General features: G+C 29.7%; 2 protein-coding genes across 2 annotated transcripts; both read left to right on the top strand.

The window, feature by feature from the left end:
• Nucleotides 1-4133: 4133 nt before the first annotated feature.
• Nucleotides 4134-5163, top strand: LOC114188471. Its single transcript, XM_028077043.1, has 2 exons — nt 4134-4239; nt 4502-5163. The coding sequence occupies exons 1-2, from the start codon at nt 4134-4136 to the stop codon at nt 5161-5163; spliced, it is 768 nt and encodes a 255-aa protein (XP_027932844.1).
• A 2857-nt stretch (nt 5164-8020) lies between these two features.
• On the top strand, nt 8021-11589 carry LOC114187699 (probable serine/threonine-protein kinase PBL23). Its single transcript, XM_028076017.1, has 5 exons — nt 8021-8553; nt 9068-9249; nt 9352-9541; nt 9637-10028; nt 11009-11589. Exons 1-5 carry the CDS (start codon nt 8418-8420, stop codon nt 11351-11353), a joined length of 1245 nt encoding a protein of 414 aa, XP_027931818.1. The 5' UTR covers nt 8021-8417; the 3' UTR covers nt 11354-11589.
• Nucleotides 11590-20890: the final 9301 nt, after the last annotated feature.

The following is a 20890-nucleotide window of genomic DNA, read 5'->3' as shown; positions in this document are numbered from 1 at the left end:
GACCAAAACCTATGTTGCAAAAAAAAAAAAAACCTATCACATGCAGTTCACACTATATACAATACACTACAGGAATTATTACAACATACCTTGGGGGGATGGCTAACAAGTGTTTGAATGCGTCCAGATTAACTTCTTTAATTTCCCTCATGACTGCCTCCCATGCTTGAGGATGTGTGCAGTAGGCTGTTTTCCATAACAACAACTTCAGATTTTTTCCAGGAAATTTCTTCCTGAAATTAGAATAGATGTGCCTCACGCAAAACCTTTGGTCCACACCGGGTAACAATTCTTGCAATGTTGGGAGCAGTCCCTGTCAAAGTAATGTGAAGTAATGCATTATTAAAAGAATAGCAGTTGAATGAGAATCTGAAAAGTGACTAAAAAAGGTTAAGAAACTTACTTTTTGTTGATCTGAAATAAATGTATAAGTGCAGCAAAGTTCAGGCCCACCAAGGTCTCCAATCAATAAATCCAAAAACCAATTACATGTCTCCTTATTTTCAACCTCAACTACTGCGTATGCCAAAGGGAGCATCTGGTCATTTCCATCTCTTCCTACAGCTGTCAACAACTCACCACCATATTTGCCCTTCAAAAAACAGCCATCTACACCAATTATGGGCCTACAAGACACAAAACTGTCTTTGTAGGCCTTCAGACAAACATAAAGTCTTTTGAATATTGGGTTCCCCTCATTCTCTTCAACATGAACTTTTACAGTCGACCCCAGATTGGACCTTAAAAGTTCATTTGCATAATCATAAATGCGTTTATATTGTTCCCTAAATGAGCCATCTATGTTTGTGTATGCCATTGTCCTTGCCCTGAAGGTCATAGACCTAGAAACACCTATATTCCATTTCCTTCCAATCTTATTTTTCAAGGCAGTTAATTTAACACCTGGATTGTCTCTTAATGTCTTCTCCAACCGTCCACTCAACCATTTAGAAGTCATTAGCCTCACATTGAATTCACGGCTACAAGTGTGCTTGTTTATTATTTTCCTCAATTGCCAAGTGCTTTGGGCAGCCTTAAAAGCACAATAGGCATACCACTTGCACTTACCCTTCGCACCTAAACACTTAACACAAATTCTTCTTTTGTCATTTCTAAATATTTTCAGCTTCCTCCCACTGTGCACCCCATAAGTTCTAATTGCATCAGTGAAGTGTTCCTTTTCAGTGAAGTAAGTCCCAACCTCCCAGTTATAGTCCTCCATATATTTTGGTTGAAAAAATATACTAAAACTCTCATATCTATCTCTAACTTCATCACTTGTATCACTATCCAATGTTTCAGATTCCCATTCTGTATCAGAGAATCCTCTTTGGTCCGCATGTTTAGGGGTGGGCTTTTGGGATGATGACCCTCTCACTCTACCAACATTACCTTCTTTAATTCTGACTTCAAAAAGTTCATCTTCAGATGCATCATATCCTCCAATAGGTACATCAAACAGACCATCATCTCCTTCAGCAGCCGATAATTCCTCCTCAGATTCATTCCAATTATGAACTTCAAAATCTTCATCGCTCTCACTACTGCCCTCAGATGATTCCTCCTCAGACACCTCTGCACCTTCTACCCCAACCTCTACACCACCATCAACTTCTGCAGCACCATCCAACCCAACTTCTACAGCACAATTATCCTCACCTTCAACCCCAACCTCTGCACGACCATCAACCTTTGTGCCACCATCATCCTCTCCCACCTCTGCAGCAGCTGTAATTCCACCATCATCCTCTCCCACCTCTGCAGCAACTCCAATTCCACCATCAACCTCTCCAACCTCAGCAGCTCCATTTCCACCATCCTCTCCAACAGCTGCACAACCTCCTATCCCAACATCGACATCAACAACTGGAGCAGCTCCAATCCCAACTCCACCATCTACCTCTACAGAAGCTCTAACTCCAACATCTTCTCCTACCACGGCAGCAGCAGCAACTCCACCGTCTTCTCCTACCTCTGCAGCATCTTCCACATCAACTTCTTCATCAGCTGCAACCTCATTACCACCATACTCCAACAAATGAACTATCTGAGGTTCAGACACCATGTGCACAACAAAAAGATGCACTTGGCCATTGAGTATGGCGATATTCACCATATGGCATGCTCCTTTGTCATCACTTAGCAACTCTAACCTTCCTTCCAACACTAAACCTCCACCAACTGAATACCACATCTCTTTCACGTTCACATACCCCATCTCCTTGAGAATGGATAATATTTCGAAGTAGCTCCACCTATCTGGGTCACATGTAAGGGTATTGCTCTCACCCACGTATTTTAGTGACCCATCATTTATAAACTTTCCCCCATGGTGGAAGACAACTTCAAAGTGGTCGTCCATCTGTAATCTATAAAATTGCCCAAACAATAATACCAAATTTACAATCAATACCACATACACACCGACAAACAATTTAAAATAGGGGACCACAACTATAACACTGTCACTTTCGCACAAACGGTGGACCACAAAATTGATTAAACAAATACACACCCAACCGCATTACTTAAAAACCACAATCAACCGACAAAAGCGTATAAAAACAACACCCTAAAGCATACCAACACACCAATTTCAAAGTAAACGCATTCAAATAAAAAAACCCTAAATCCAGGGAAAAATGAGAACGACGAACAGGGGTCGCAAAAAAACGTACCTTTGATCGCCTTCTCCGAACGGTTTCACCTTGTCCAAACGATTTTCACCTTCTCCGATCGATTCGCCCTTCGATTTTGCAGAAACCCCGATCGCTTCTTCCTCCAGACCTTCTCACTTCTCACTCACCTTCACCTTTTCGACTTTCCAAAATTAACACTCTCACACACTTAATTTTTTAATTCAAACGCAGATTATTTTATTACTTATTTTCAAAATACCACGTCAGTAATAAGTGTCATACCACGTGTCAAATATTGGTGTCAACAGACCCTGTTCATTCGTCAACGTTAATGACTTTAACGGCGTCAATGAAAATGTACCTGATTGATGCACTTAAAATAACTTAGGTACCAAATTGAAATCTTTTTTTTGCCGGGTACCAAATTGACACCCTTGACCCAAACTAGGTACCTTACGGGTAATTAAACCTTTTTAAAAATTATTAAACATCATTAATTTTGTAAACAAAAGTACTTTTTTGACACGAATAAAATAAAACAAATAAACTCTTAATAGAATGAAAAAAGTGTCACTTTTTCAATAATGAAAATTTACTGAGAATACAAATTTTCTATATTATCATATGCACGATCAGAAGTTTTTATGTGAATAAGATATGTAGAAAGATGACATGTTAGTATTAATTTTAAACTAATACAATACACAATCTCTCTCTATGGCATAGTTGTATTAATTAACTATACGCATATGAAAATTATTTATATATATTAAATTTAAAATAAATTTAGTAAATAAAATATTACTTGACTAAGTCATGTAATTCTATAAACCAATGTTGTTATAATAAACATAACTATTACATAACATATAATTTTGCTATTAATTTCACTTATAAAAATTGTAACAACATAAATAAATGTTTTTCTTTGAATATATATATATATACATATATATATATATATATATATATAATATAAAATGGTTACCTTAAAACAGCATTAAAAAACTAATACGTGTAAAGATTAAAACTAATAACTTTTCAATATAAAAATTATAAGATATACATACTTATAGAAATTAAAGGAGTTATAATAGTTAAAAAAATAAAAATCTCCTTAATCCAAGTGCTGTCTTCAATTAAAAGTGACGTGTGGAACATTTGATGACTACATGTTCCGAGGAAGAACTCAAACGCTGATATATTACTCAAAAACTTTTCAAATTCTCTGTTCTCAGTTCTCACATTCTTTGAAAGAATTCTACTCAAACACAGTGAAGGTTGTGTTGTTTTGTGAGCCACGAAATCTTATTCAAATATCAGTAATAGAAGCTTCCCTCTGATAAAGTGCAAGACATGTTCTAAAGAAAAGAAAGAAGCAAAAAGTTTGTAAGTTCAAAGGTCCTTTTCAGTAGGGTTGTTTCTTATCCATTGGTAGATTGATGTAACTCTTCTTTCTGTGTTTTCAGGTACTTCCTGATTGGCATCTATAGCATGGAGCTATCACAGGACACTATTATCGAAGCAAAGGAAGAACTCCTGGTTTCACCATTATCTGGTGAAAACCCAATTCGCAGAACTGCTTATTTTATCAAACCCTGTATGGAAGGCTGAGCAAATCCTCCTCATTACATGTTCTCTTTTGGAAGAACAGCAACAGTTGCTTCCAACCCCGGAAAGCTGCCACTAGAAGTGATATACAGGGGATGACATAATCCAAATCAAGAATGGAATACATGGGTTCAACAGATGCAACAAAAGTATGAATATATGTGGATAAAGGCTGGGATAGACCAAGCTATCAAAGCTTCTACTTTTCTTATCTGTAGAAATGATGAGTTGATTCTTGAGCTTGCACAAAGGTGGTGTTCAAAGACTAACACGTTTGTGTTTTCTTGGGGAGAAGCCTTTCTCTAGACCTCTTGTGAGTGATGAGGAAAAGGAAGTAGAACAAGAGTTGATTACTGTGTTTAGGATGTTTTTCAAATCGAAGGCCAAAAGGGCAGATCATAATCCATGGATGAAGTATTTCATGAGTAATGAAAGCAATTTGGAACATGAGGCATTCTTGTGTTCCTGGTTGTCGAGGTTTGTTTTCCCTGGTAGATCATATAAATCCATTCTGAAAAGTGTTTTTCCTATTGCCATACAGTTAGCAAGAGGGACTAAACTAGCTCTTGCACCTGCTGTCTTAGCCAACATTTACAGGGATTTGAGGTTGCTGAATGAAAAAGTCAGAATGGTCACAATAGTGGAGTTAGAAGTTACATTGTTGGCTCCTTTTCAGTTGGTCCAAGTTTGGGCATTGGAGAGATTTCCCTCGTTGCAGCCGTGTCCTCGAGTAGTTGAGCAAGGCCAACTCTTGATGGCTAAATGGCACACAGTGAAAATGGTTAAACATGACAACTTGAAATTGATTTTGGACTCTTCAAGAGCTGGAAATGACTTTATTTGGTGTCCATTTGTGAATTCTCCTCCTCTTCAGCTTTACAATGAAAATGACAAGAGTGGTTGCCAAGCTTAAAGCAGAAAAAAATTAGGTCATAAAGTTCAAAATATTGGAGTCAAAGCTGAACCATATTGTCCTTTTTTGTAAATGAAGTTCAAGAATCCTTTTTAGCCATTATAGAGCAGACTTTCTGAATCTAGCTAGTAGAACAGAATGTGTAGATGCGATGGTCCCTCTTTTGGTACAACCTGTGTAGTTGCCTTTACTTGTTTATTAGCAATGGTTATGTTATAATGAGATATTTGAATTTTGTATAATTCATTGATAATTCTCTTGACCGAAGTAACAATATTCTTTGAAACTTGAATATTGTCTTGTACTCAGAAGCAAAGTCAAATTATGTGGAGACTTGTATGGAACTGTTTAAAAGAATAGCTAAGAAAATTACCCTAAGTGTGTTTGGTTCTGCTTTTGTACCGCACGTCCATTGTTTAATTCAAATCCATTTCTATCTCAAGTTGTTTTAATTTTCTATGCCTTAAGATTAAAAAGGATTAACTATGTTAGAATTTATACACATTCTGAATTTAAATAGGCAAGAGGCTACTTGGGAATTTCCTAATTCTATTTGCTTTTGCTTTCCAGAATTTGTCCTTGAGGACAAGGCTAATTTTATACATGGTGACATTGATAGGAACCATGCCTTAAAATGGGATAAGCCATTTCGGACTTATCAACGAAAGTTCAAGCTCAAATGTAGTTAATAATTTATGTTTTTCTCTTGTAAAAGTTAGAAAGGGTAGAAAGAGGAATTTTGGTTGCATGGAGTGTGATGTGTGCATTTCTGTTATAAGAAATGGTGTAGTGATGAAGAAGTACCTTTTTGGAGGATCATAATTAGAAATTGGAGCATAGAGTTTCTCTTGCTTGAGGGAGCTTTGACTCTCATGCACTCCCATCCTTTCTTTTCACTTAACTGCTGCTGTTTGTCACTCATTGGTTTTGCAGCTAACTCTGACACATCAGAAGTTCATTTAATTTTATTTTTCCTTCTTTTTTTTTCCTACTTATGCATAAGATACTTTTAACATCAAGTGTAGGTACTCAGCAAACTTTAAAATAAAAGATCTTATGTCGTTTGGGAATTCCTGTCTCACACAACCTATTTATTGTTACTAATAGGTAGTATTGCAATTCCCTCAGGGAATAGAAGTTTGAGAAACATGTATGCACCTCGAATCTGATACACAACAGGTGCAAAGTGTGATTTTAGGTTCTGTCCTTTTCTTGCAGGATTAGAGAGTATTGTTCATTCCTTCATATCATTCTAGACTTGTTGAAGTACTGCATAGGGAGAATCTCCACTAGCATGTCACATGAAAACCCGAATCTGCATTAACATCTGTTCCTGCCAACTCTGCCAGCTTTAGGTTCACATGCATGATTTCAGTTTTTTAGCATTCCACTTTGCGTCATAATTGCATATCTCATATTAGCAAGGCAAATTAGACTTGTTGCATGCATTAGATCATAAAAATCAGTATTTGGATTTCTCTGTGAACGTCTATCAACAGTTTTCTAAAGTTGCTAGCCTGCAAGGCCAGAAGGATGCTGAATTATATCTAAATGCATTGGCTCTGTAATGCTGTGAAATCTGTCTAGGACAATGTACCAGTGCTAACTAAGATCCTATAGTAATAGTATCATGTTAAACTTGTTTTTCTGAACATTCATGTCATGTTATTCTGAAAGTATATATAAAAGGAAATACATGTTAACAAGTAGTAAGGTTTTGGTTTGATAAGCTAATAATTTTTTCAACAGTGACCAAATTTTGTTATCTTTAATTTTTCAATCACTGTCTCCAGTTGTTTGATTCTCTGTTCAAGATCGATTACATTCATTCCAGATACACAATTATAGCTTTCACCTTGAGCCCCAGATAGGTTCACTCCCTCAGTAGACAGCCTTGCTTCTATGCTCCATATTGCATCTTCAACCTCTTCCTTCAAAATCAATGGTTCAACGATATCTTTCCCAACCAGTTTTGCATGTACAATTAAGGATAATGATATTTTAACTATTTTTTTTTACTCGTTTTTAATCCACTACTCTAATCATTTTTAAATAGTCATGTCATATCACTCAAAAAAATCAAAATAAATAATTAAAAGGTAATTGTATTAGTGGATTAAAAATAGATCCAAAAAAATATATCAAAATATCATTATCCATTATCCTATAATTAATAATTTTTTATGTTAAAGAAAGTTTATGGATTGATCCTAGCAAAAAAAACTTCTTTTGTAGATATTTTGGTCATGTGGATTTTTAATTAGGAAATTTTTGATGTGTGAATTTTTTAGCCGACGATCAAATCATGTGAAATGGACTAAATTGACATGTATAGTAGTTTTAAACTAATACTCACATGTCAATTTTCTTCCAAACTTAAATAACTACATGTCTTATTTACATAAAAACTTCCGATCGTTCATATCATAATATAGAAATTTTTTCCCTTATTGAAAAGCATATTGGAAATTTTGTATTCTCAGTAAATTTTCATTATTGAAAAAATGGCATCTTTTCATTCTATTAAGAGTTTATTTCTTTTGTTTTATTCGTGTCACCAAAAAAGTACTTTTGTTTACAAAAATAATAATTTTTAACAATTTTTAAAAATAATCAAAAGCTGAAAAAAAAATTAACAACTTTCATAAAGTCATTTTTGTTTTTAGAAAAAAATTAATTGTAAACAGACATGAGTTAATTTCTCTTTTAAAGTTCAAAATAACCACTAAATTGTTCTCTACTAAAATCATTTTTATTTTACCTTAAATAAGTTCTTGGCCTGAAAAACATTACAACAACATTATATATATATTTAAAGGAGGTAGTTGGAATGACGTGCGAGAAGACATGCATCAAATCCTACGTTAAATTGTAACGCATAGATGTTACCCAACAAGAGCCATAGTTAAACATATGATACCTCACTTTCGCTATTTTTAGTATTGGCAAATTTGACTATGTCTTAATATCCATTCCATGCTCATATGCCTTGACGAAGCAAAAGAAACCATGTGAGTAGAGATTCTCAGAATCTAGAATATTTGCATGGTATTTTGCAGAACAAGGTTTGAATCAAGAACAATCAAACAAACATTTTGAGGCACTTTCTAGGGTGTTGGATATTGCGAGAGCAATATTGGATTATAGGGCACGTAACATTTGCATGCTAAGAGAAGGGTTTGGAAAGCCAATACAATAAGTTTCTAAAACTTTGTAAATGGGGATTTGATTAAATCAAATTTTGAAAAAAGAAAATGAGTTTATTTCCTTGTTGTTCATCACAAAGGAGGCTCAAGAAGAAGAGATTGAAATTGAAGAAGAGCATTAAGAAAGAAAAAGAATATGATGATAGAAGTGTCGCCTCATTTTCTAACATCTCTATTAGATCAGGTGAGTTCTCATAATTATTTCTCTTATTTTTTTCTATTTGAATTACAATTTGTTTCTTATTCATGTTTCGTATTAGGGATTTTTATTTATACTTTTCTTATTAATAACACAATATTTAAACAAGTCCCTCCATAAAAATTCGTCGATAATATCAGTATTTCTTGTAATAATCATAGGTCGAATGGTATAATTTATAGGCTAAAATGTTGAAAAAATAGTGTGTTTTTTACGATCATTTGCTAAAACTATTCAAAATCTCTTAAATATAGAGGTCTAGGAGGGAAAAAATAAAAGTGATGTAAGAACAATCAAAATATTGTGTTGCATAGATTATGTAAACTTTATCAAATCTTATAACAATGAGAATGAAATGAGAAGGATCTAAAATGCAAGAGTTTTGTTTGTTTTACTTTGCAAACATGGAATTTTTATGATTGGTTACCAAGTTTATTTAGGGCATCATTGTGAAAGAAAAACATGAATGATGAAAAGTGGAACAATTTTTGTGTTGTAGATAGTGGCAAGAGAAAGTTCATAACAGATGAGATAGCAAAGCTTGGGAAAGGAAACATTAGCTCTAGGATCATTTCTTATCATGAGTTATGTGATGCAACTAAGAACTTTCACCCTACCAACATGATTGGTGAAGGAGGCTTTGGGAGGGTATACAAAGGAAAACTTCGGAGCACTAATCAAGTATTAATTATTACTTTAACTTCTGTTTGAAATATTGTGTTAAAAGGAAGAAAATTTATCCAAGTTTTGACTAACCTTCAAAGTGTTGTGTCAAATATGCAGGTTGTTGCTGTGAAGCAACTTGACAGAAATGGATTTCAAGGAACCAGAGAATTTCTTGTTGAGGTTTTAATTTTGAGTCTTCTGCACCATCCTAATCTGGTGAACTTGATAGGGTATTGTGCTGAAGGAGAACACAGAATTTTGGTGTATGAATACATGGCTAATGGTTCTCTAGAAGATCACTTACTTGGTGGGTAAATGAAATGATTAAACTAAGTTTTCTATGGTTTAACAAGAATCTAATGTTGTTAATGAAAAAAACAAAACAAAAAAATGAATTTTCAGACTTACCTGAAGGAGTGAAGGGTTTGGACTGGCATACCAGAATGAAAGTTGCAGAAGGTGCAGCAAAAGGACTTGAATATCTGCATGACCAAGCAAACCCTCCAGTGATATATCGTGATTTCAAAGCATCAAACATATTGTTGGATGAAGAGTTCAATCCAAAACTCTCTGATTTTGGACTTGCAAAGCTTGGACCAACAGGAGACAAAAAACATGTGTCTACCAGAGTGATGGGAACATATGGATATTGTGCTCCTGAGTATGCATCAACAGGGCAATTGACTACAAAATCGGATGTGTATAGCTATGGAGTGGTGCTTTTGGAGATGATCACGGGAAGAAGAGTCATTGAATATTCAAGGCCAGAAGAAGAGCAAAATTTAGTTCTTTGGGTATGTCTTCAAACCTTTCTTTGTGTACAAAAGTTCATACTATTTCTTTAGAAAAAAAAAATAATAATTAGTGTAAAATATATAGGAGTAGAAAAGTGGATCACGAACCCTAAACCCTAAATTATAAACTGATCCTTCAACCCACTAAAATTTGACTTGTTCGATTGAAGTTTTCAACTTTTAAGTCCATTTTGATCCATACACCAAAAATATGTTTAAAGACCAATTTTTTAATTAGAGATCAATTTAAAAATTCATTTTTATGATATTCACAATCTTAATAATTAATGTTAGTGACCAATTTATATATCAATTCATAATAAAAATTATTTTAGTTAAATTTAAAAATTTATTATAACTTTTTATTTATAATATAAATTATTTTAGCCACTAAAATTCGTTATTATTTAAAAGAAATGGTAATACCCGTCAAATGATAAGTCAAAAATAGGATGAGAAAGACTAACCATTTTTTAATTAAAAATTTAAATAAAAATTAATTTTAAAAATTAATTCTTTCATATTATATTATATATATATATATATATATATATATATTTCTATTTATTTAACGGACCAACCCAACTCATCCTATTTTTGTAAGTTAATGACAAATCAGACTCATTTTATCACCCTTAAAAATGTGTTTGGATATGTCATTATATTTTTTCAAATTTTTTATTACGTAATTAACTTCATTTACAATTTATTAACTTTCTATCTTATCTTTTCTTACTTTTTTTCTTTTTTTTTTCCTCCTAATTTATATACATAAATGTGGATTCCATGGATATACGCTTCATGAATTTGGATCATTTGAATAAGATTGAAAATTTTGCATATGTCTATTCACTAGGCTCAAATATGAAATGTGTGTTCTTTATTCAACAATTTTGATTGACTAGCTATATGAAAGTGTGAAAGATATGATTTGAAAAAGAAAATAAGATGAAGTAATTAGGGGTTATGCTTCTCTTCAGGCACAACCACTCTTAAAAGATAGGAAGAAATTTACACAAATGGCAGATCCATTGTTGAAAGACGAGTATCCTGTAAAAAGTTTATACCAAGCTTTAGCAGTGGCAGCAATGTGCCTCCAAGAAGAAGATGAAACTCGACCTTTAATCAGTGATGTAGTTACAGCGGTTGAATTTTTGGCAAGGAAGAAAATAGAAGTGGATGAACCACAACCCACAAAACAAGTTCCTTCTACTCAAGAACAAGAAGAAGAAGAAGAAGAAGATAGTGATGAACAGAATCAATCTCAAGAAGATGGAGACAACAACCACAATGATGAGAACGAAGATGAAGAAACGAAGAATTAAACAACAGTAGCATCAACAAAAACAGTAGTGATTGTTAATATCCATGCATTTTCAAATTATAATCTTCATTTGCTTATGTTGAAAGATATATACATATATATAAGAACTTCTCTTCATGTAATCAAGAGAAAAAAACATGCATGCCCTAATGAAATTTCAACACCCTACACTTGCTAATTTTTGATGATTTTGTTTTATTGTTAAAAGAATTGATTTTGTAATGTCACAAGAAACTTTATTTTAGTTGTCATACTTGACACAATTAATGGATTATTGAACCATTTGTTTAAAACATTAATTCTTTAAAATTAAACCTGAAAGTTGTTGTTTTAAGCAATATTATCTTTTCAAAAGGATATTTTATTTTAGTTATCATTATTTTATTTCTTATCTAGCAGTAGACCGACACGTAGGTACTCACGGATTATATATATTTTTATTTTGTATATTAAAATAATAAAGTAGTAAAAATATTATATAATGAAATATTATGAAAATTATGTTATATTGTTGTAAATGTTATTATTAAAATAATGAAACAATAAATCTAAATGATATAATAATAATTTTAGTTTTAAATATAATAAATAAAATTGATATTACAATATCGTGTAGTTAATTGATTTTACAAAATAATGGCAGTCTTAGTATTAACATTAATATTAATATTTATGACATAAATATTATTAGTGTGTTATTATTGGTATCATTATTATTTTTATTATTATTACGATTCACAATGGTGTTATTATTAGAAGTTTTTTTTTATTATAAAAAATGTTATTATACTAAATACTTTTTCTAAATAATTTTTAATTTTTTAAAAATTTATAATTCATATTAATATTAGTATTAGTATTTTTAAAGGTTAAATAAATATAATAATAATTATATTATTATTCTAAAAATATTTGAAATAAAAAAAACATATATATAAATATATACATCAACAACAAAACAAATAAAAAGGACAAATAATTGAAATATGATCACATAGTACATAAAATTAAGAGGTGTGTCTAACTATAGTAATAATAATAATAATAACAATATCATTATAATAATATCTCGTAGTGGTAAAAGTAATAATAATACAACAACAACTATATATATATATATATATATATATATATATATATATATATATATATAGGTTTAATTAATCGTAAGGTACCCAGTTTGGTACTAGAGTGTCAAATTGGTACCCGCTTTTAAAAAAGTGTCAATTGCATCCCAACTTTTGAAAATTGCTTCAATTAGGTCCCTTTCAAACAGAGTTGACTAACGCCGTTAGTCAACGTGCCACGTGTCAATTGTATCCTCTTTTGTTTTTACAATTTTATCCTCTTAATTATTATTTGTTAAATTTAAATATTTTTTCATAATAAAATTTATTTGTCAATTTAATCATTTTACTAGTAACTATTTTTTTTTAATTCAAATAATTACACATATATTAATTGAATAACAAAACAAATAAAAAATGCAAGTAATTGAGATTTGATCCCGTAATAAATAAAAGTACAATGTATGTCTAACTATAATAATAATAATAATAATAATAATAATATACCACTATAATAATATCGCGTAATGATAAAAAATATTAATAATAATAATAATAATACAACTAGACCTATAAAGAGATAAACATCTTTGGTGTCTTTTTTTGTTTTTTCAATTTTATCCTCTTAATTTAAATAATTATTTACAATAAAAAATTTATTTTTAGTTTTATTATTTTACTAAATTTAGTAACTATGTTGTTGAATTAAAATAATTGTTCAGATGTAAAGATAAATGAATAACAAAACAATTAAGAAAGACAAAATTGAAACATGATCGTACATAGGGGATGTCAATGGGGCGGGTAGGGTATGGGTAGTAGCTCCCCAGCACCCTACCTGCAGGATAAATATTCGCCCCATACTCGTATCCATATCCGTCGGGTATCCATTATGCGGGTACCCGTCTATTTTTTCATATTCGCGGGTACCCGCGGGTATTTACAAAATTATTTAAAAAATAAATATTTAATCATAAATTCAAATAAAATAAAATAAAATACATCACTGTCATAAATTTTAAATAAAGTTCAAACAAACTCAAGTTCATACAAGTCCAAATAATCATAAAAATAAATATAAGATGACGTTCAGCACAATGAGAATTCTTTAATTAGTGCTTTGATTAACAAGCCCACTTTCTCCAATTGATTCTTAAGAAAAAATTAGGTCAAAATGTTTTTTACTAATATATATATGGGTATTTTTGTGAATTAAAATTTAGCGGGTACGGGTATCCACGGATACGGATATTATGATATTCGTACCCGCCCCGTTAACATGTGGGTATAAAAAATATTCGTACCCGTGGGTAGCGGGTATCCATTTTTAATAATCGTTTTATCCATTGCGGGTTTTATCTGCAGATACCCACGGGTACGGATATTTTTGACATCTTGAATCGTACATAACAAGTAAAAGTAAGATGTAATCATAATAAAAACAATAATAATAATAATAATAATAATAACTATTATAATAATTATAGTTCTTATTATTAATAATAATAGTTATAATAATAATAATAGAAATAATTATAGTTAATAATAATGATAATAACACTTATATTATAGTCGATAGTAATAATGATCATAATAATGATAGTTGATAACAATAGTGATAATAATAATTATAATTAATAATAATAATAATAATCATCATCATCATAATTATGATTATATTATAATTATAGGTAGAGTTAGGGATGACAACGTGTCGGGTAGGGTACAAATAGTACCTACGCACTAGAGATGGCAAATAAACCCGTCCCCGTGGGTATTGCCCGAACCCGTCCCCGTTTTGACGGGGAATCCCCGCATTGACTGGGTATGGGTATGGGTATGGGGAATCCCTGACTTTTTCAGTTGGGTATGGGGATGGGTATGGGGATGTACATATACCCGCCATAATACCCGTCCCCGCCATATCTTCATTCTCGTTTAAATTATCAAAATATTCACAATTAATCAAGTAACCCATATATATATATATATATATATATATATATATATATATATATATATATATATATATATATATATATATATATATTCTATTTTTTATTTCTTTTAATTATTTCATTTGTCATTAAACTCATTCTCATCTCCAATATATTTTTTATCTTATCATAACCTTTATGTAATTATGTTAAAATAATGTATGTTAATAAAAAAAATTATGCCTTACATTTGAATATTTATATTATTTTTTAATATTTTTATTTATTATAAATTTTCCTTTCACATGAGAATGTTTATACTCTCAATTTAAGGTAATATAAAAAAAAATCTTTACTTATTATTATTATTATTATTAATTTTTGTTTAATTTGAAGAACTCTTTTGTTTCATTAAAGTAATTTTCGTTATTTTTCAACCATTAAGTATATATGTTGATATTTGAAAAGTTTTCTTAGTTCTCTGAGATATTTTTCGTCTTATCATACCTTAGTTATACATTTGATTTCCTTTGTGTGATTTTTTTCGATAGTCTCTCAAATTATTTCTAAATCACACATTTGTTAGTTTTTTAATATTTTTATTTATTGTTTTTATTTTCATCATGTAGAATAATATATCATAATGTAATTGTTTCACTTTAAATTCTGTTTGAAGTGGTTAAAATTATATATATATATATATATATATATATATATATATATATATAATGATATTTAGGAATAGTATATGATAATTCACTACAAAAAAAAATGAAATGGTGACTGATTTAGTCAGTAACCCATATCAGTCACTATTTTTCGTCATTGGTGGTAGTAGTTGATTTATTGTCTAAATTAGTGACTGATTCAATGATCGAATCGGTACTTGATTTAGTGACCAATTTAATTACTAATTTATTTGTAATTTAATGATAAATTTTTTGGTCACTAATGATATTTCTATTTATTTTTAACCACTTCAAACATAATTTAATAATTAGTTCTCTAAGGTTTTTTTCATTTTATCATACCTTAATTATACATTTGATTTCCTTTGTGCGATTTCTTTCGATAGTCTCTCAAATTATTTCTAAAACACACATTTGTTAGTTTTTTAATATTTTTATTTATTGTTTATTTTCATCATGTAGAATAAAATATTTCGATATATTCTATCTAATTATTTGTTATTTTATAACTCACTATTAATCATACTGTAATTTTTTTTACTTTAATTGTATAAATAACTTTTATTTACTACAATATAAAAATTTAATGTAATTTCTATGAATATTTTTTTGTCACTGTGCAACATATATTGAAGTTCAAAAGATACAAAATCTATGTCAAAATTTTATTATTATGTTTATTATTTGTTTTTTGTGTTATTTTGATCAAGTGATGTATTATAACTTTTTATTAGTGTATAAAAAAGAGATTCATTATAATTTAAAAAATTGAAGTAAACAAATATTTAAAATATATTTTAATTTGAATATTTGTTCTTTGTGTCATTTTGATCAAGTGATATATTATAACTTTTATTAGTGTATAAAAAAGAGATTCATTAGAATTTAAAAAATTGAAGTAAACAAACATTTAAAATATATTTTAATTTGAATATTTGTTTTCCTTTTATACTTTTTTGAAATATTTTTTAATTTTATCAACTAAGTTCATTAATGTTGTAGTTTGCAAATTTAATAAATGTTTTGGTTCACATGAAATTTTATTTGGTATTCTAATATAAAATATAAACAATTATAATTTATTTTAATGTATTTGGCATCGAAGAAAATCCTCCTAATATTGAATATTTCATAATATTATGTTTTCTTTACCGTAATTTTTTTTCTTTTATAAAAATTAATATTGAAGTAGTTAGAACATGGGTACGGGTATGGGTACGAGATTATACCCGTTACCCGGTGGGGATGGGGATGGGAAAAAAGTTTGATACCCGTTGGGTTTGGGTATGGGGATGGGGATGAATTTTTTATGCGGGGATGGGTATGGGATAGTGAAACCCGTCCCCGCCCCGCCCCGTTGCCATCCCTAACTCACAACTCGATCTGCAAAAAAAAAAAATTCACTCTTTACCCACCTATTTACCTGTTGGGTACTCGCTTACAAAATATACGCGGATTTTTTTAAAACCCCGTAGGTACCTGTGAATACCCGCATACCCATGAATATTTATAATATATATATATATATATATATATATATATATATATATATATTATAATGTTTTTAAAATTAAATTATACAAAATTAAAATAAAATAAAAATTAAGTTAAATTTTAATTTTAATTAAATTTAAGCTAATAAAATATAAATTTAATTATAATTATAATTATAATTATAATTTAATTTGATAAAATATAAATTCAATTTTAATTTTTTGGGGTAACGAATACTTGCAAGTACGGGTAATATGATACCCGCACCTGACCCGTTTATAAGCGAGTATTAAAATACCCGCTACCTTTTACCTACGGGTACTAATTGCCCATAGTGGATTTTATTCGCGAATACGTGCGTGCATGAGAATTTTCGTCATCCCTAGGTAGGGTTGATAATAATAATAATAATCATTATAGTTATAATTGATAATAATAATAATAATAATAAATATCATGAAAGTTAGGTTATATTGTTGTAGATGTTATTATTAAAGTAATGAAATAGTAAATCTAAGTGATACGATCTTAATAACAGTTTAAAATATAATAAATAATTTTTTTATCACAATATGGTGCAATTAATTCATTTTACATAATAATTACAATAGTATGTGACTCGTGCGTGTACAATTTTTTTTTTTATTTCAAATATTTTTAGAATAATAGTATAATTGTTATTATATTATTTAACCATTAAAAATATCAATAATAATATTAATATAAATAAATTATAAATTTTTTAAAAGATTAAAAATATCTTTAGCAAAAGTATTTAGTATGATAATTTTTTTTATAATTTAAAAAAAAAACACCTCTAACAATAACATCAGTACGAATAATAATAATAATAATAATAATAATAATAATAATAATAATAATAATAATAATAATAATAATAATAATAATAATAATAATAATAATAATAATACCAATAATAACAAATTAATGATAATAATAATAATTTTTATGCTATAAATATTAATGCCAAGGTTTTGACTACCAAAATAATTGATCTCTAACTTGTTTTCTAATTAGGAGATTGGTCTCTAACATGTTTATGGTTACTAAAATTGATCATTATTTAAGAGTTTTCTTGTAGTGATACTTTTATGATGACAATAATTTATATTTTTTATGTTGACAACTTTAGTACATATACTTTTATTTTGGATTCAGACAATAACAATCACATATTTGTTATATTTTTAAGAATTATTGTAAAATTTTAAATATTCATATACCACATATCTAACATGTGTCATATCCTATTATTGTCAAAATAGATGTATCAACGTATTGGATACGTGTCGTATCCGGTACTCGTATCGTATCCGTGCATTATAGCTTATAATCGATAGTAATAATGATAGTTGATAACAATAATGATAATAATAATTATAGTTAATAATAATAACAATAATAATTATTATTATTATAATTAAAGGTAGATTTAGGGATGACAATGGGTCATATCGGGTATGGATAGTACCTACTCACAACTCGACCCGCAATAAAATAAATTCACCCTTTACCCACTCGTTTACCTGTTGGATACTCCCTTAATAAATATACGCATATTCTTTTAAAACCCGTAGGTACCCGTGAATACCTGCATATCCAAGAATACTTAAAAATATATATTTTTTCTAATTTTTTTAAAATAAATTATAAAAAAGAAAAATAAAATATAAATTACATTAGATTTTAATTTTAATTAAATTTAAGCTAATAAAATATAATTTTAATTAAATTAAATTTAATAAAATATAAATTAAAATTTAATTTAATTTTTTGTACTTGCATGTATAAGGTATATGTAGTATGATACCCGCACCCGACCCGTTTATAAGCGAGTATTAAAATACTCGCTACCTTCTACCCGCGGGTACTAAGTACCCACAATTGATTTTATCCGCGGACTGCGTGCATGATAATTTTTGTCATCCCTAATTAGAGTTGATAATAGTAATAATAATTATAGTTATGATTGATTATGTGAGATCCACGAAATTTATGAAAATTAATAAGTAATGGAATAAAGAAATGAGGGGATTGAGAATACCTTAAGAGAGTTCTTTGATAAACCTTAGACAAGAAACAATGATAACTTAAAGGGTTTAGAGTACTTGGTTATGTTGGAAGGACTTGGGTTCAAGTTTAGTGTGTGCCATTAGTGTGATTTTAGTTGTGTTTTATATTACCAAAATATTATGAATGCGGAAACATGATTTAACCTTATATGAATGTGTGAATTAACAAGAATAATGGGATGGTTTGTTGGTGTGCATGTGTTTGATGGATTGGGAGGTTGTAGGTTCGAATCTTGACTAGAGTAAGTAGGCTATTTATATTTTTATATTTTTGCTAAGTGATGGAAAAATCTAGAAACTGTAGAAATTCCGAGAAACCAGAGAGGTAGCAGTTGGGGTAGTAATCCAAAATAATGGTCATAAAACCTTGAATTTAAATAAATTTCGTTTTATTATGGGTATTATTTATTTTTGGGCTGAAGTTGGGGGGAGAGAGAGAAGAGAGAGAGTGAGAAAGCAGAGAGTCATATAGTGTGGCAGCAAGGAAAGGCAGAGAGAAACAAAAATTTATAATTGAGGGAGAGAAAAGGAAGTACTGGAAAGGAGTTTTCAGAGTGGGAACACAGGTTGAAGCGTTGGGGACAAGAAGGGATCAGTGATAGTACACTAGGAGCAACAAAACCAAGTAAGGGGAGCTGATTAATTTTTCTTAATTGTTTATCTCCCAGTTATCTTGTGCAATCCTAAAACTATTACTATTTTCGGTATTGTTATTATGAGAAATACATTGCTGGTATAAGGAAATATTTGATATATTGTGTTTAAGATATTATATGGTATGATAATGTATCATTTTCTGTGGATCAAAGTTATTGTGCAATAACGACGAGATATAAAATGTATATTGATTTATGCTTTTAGAGGATTTTGGCTATTACAGTGAATTCTTTTGGGTGTTGGCAACGAAACTTCAACCTTGATTTTATCATTATAGTTGTGATTTGGTCTTTCCTAATACTCGACTAGGTGGCAATATTTTGGTGGGGTTGGTAATTATGGGTTGAGTTCTTATAAAATGTCAAAAATATTTAAGCTGGAAGTATTTTTAGTTTATTCTATTATGGTTTAAGTTAATGTGAATAAGAGGTTTGGTGTTTGTTATGTAATTAGTATATTGGAGCATGATATTTTATTATGTATGAACATTCAGTGTATTATTGTATTGGTAGAAAATGCAATGGGCTGGGTTTGAGTTTTGTTATTACATTTTGTTTGTGATGACGATAAAAAGGATTTTTCATAGATTTAGTTACTTTTACTATTATTTATGAATTAGTAGTTGAATGTATCAATTATAATACTTTATACAGATTACAACGTATGTATATTATTGGTTGTTTATTCTGTGTACAAGGATAGATAAATTCAATTGCAATTATACTCTCTTTCATTTACAGGCTAGTAAAATGTAATAGATTCTTAGATTTTAGGTGATATAGGTTTTCTTGAAATATTAATATTATATGTATTTTGTAAAAGTTAAAATATTCTGGTTACGGTTAGGCATTTCCAGTTGAGTTATTATAATTTATTAGGAGTGTAAAACTTTAATTTTTGTTGGCTTAGTAATTTGGGTTTTGGTGTTTTAAATACAATTTTGTTGGAAAAAAATGGTACATGAGAAAAATGTAGATAATAATATTTTATATTATTCCTAGGATATGATATATCCTATTTATTACAATAATTTATATTATACGAATGAAGGAAGCCACATGTTATATTTTGTATATTTGTATACTTGGTAACTTTGATTCATATAGATGTGAATTTATGTATAAATAATACCTTATTTATGTGAATGAACTTTTACAGGTTAAGGATATGTAACACAAATTTTATAATCGAAGAACATCAAAATTATGGGTAGGAATTTGCTTTATTTATATGGTTCAGGTGCGGAACTTTAGTTTGCTATTAACCTGGGTTACGTGGTGACAACATTTTATGTTTCGTGGTGTTGATACTTTAATTTTTATTATGCTTGGGTTTTATAAGGATTTTCCCGATGCATTGATATGATTGTTGGTTTGAATTTCTTAAGAGTATGACTAGTATTGGATGCTTAATCTTCCTTAGGTGTTGGTATGGCCTTGATTGATGAATGCATACCTATATATATATATACTTCTAGCATAATTTTGTCTGGCGGCGCTTAGGCAACGTCAGACGATAGTGAAAGGGGCATGGGTCCATTGCAAATAGATTTGCATAGGTGTGTTTGATGGCTTGGTCAGGGATATGCTGGATTAGTTACG

The sequence above is a fragment of the Vigna unguiculata genome, chromosome 6 (genome assembly GCF_004118075.2).
Source record: "Vigna unguiculata cultivar IT97K-499-35 chromosome 6, ASM411807v1, whole genome shotgun sequence".
In the NCBI taxonomy this organism is placed as follows: Eukaryota; Viridiplantae; Streptophyta; class Magnoliopsida; order Fabales; family Fabaceae; genus Vigna; species Vigna unguiculata.
The sequence above is the reverse complement of the archived record's forward strand: the minus strand, read 5'-3'. Positions and strand labels throughout refer to the sequence as shown.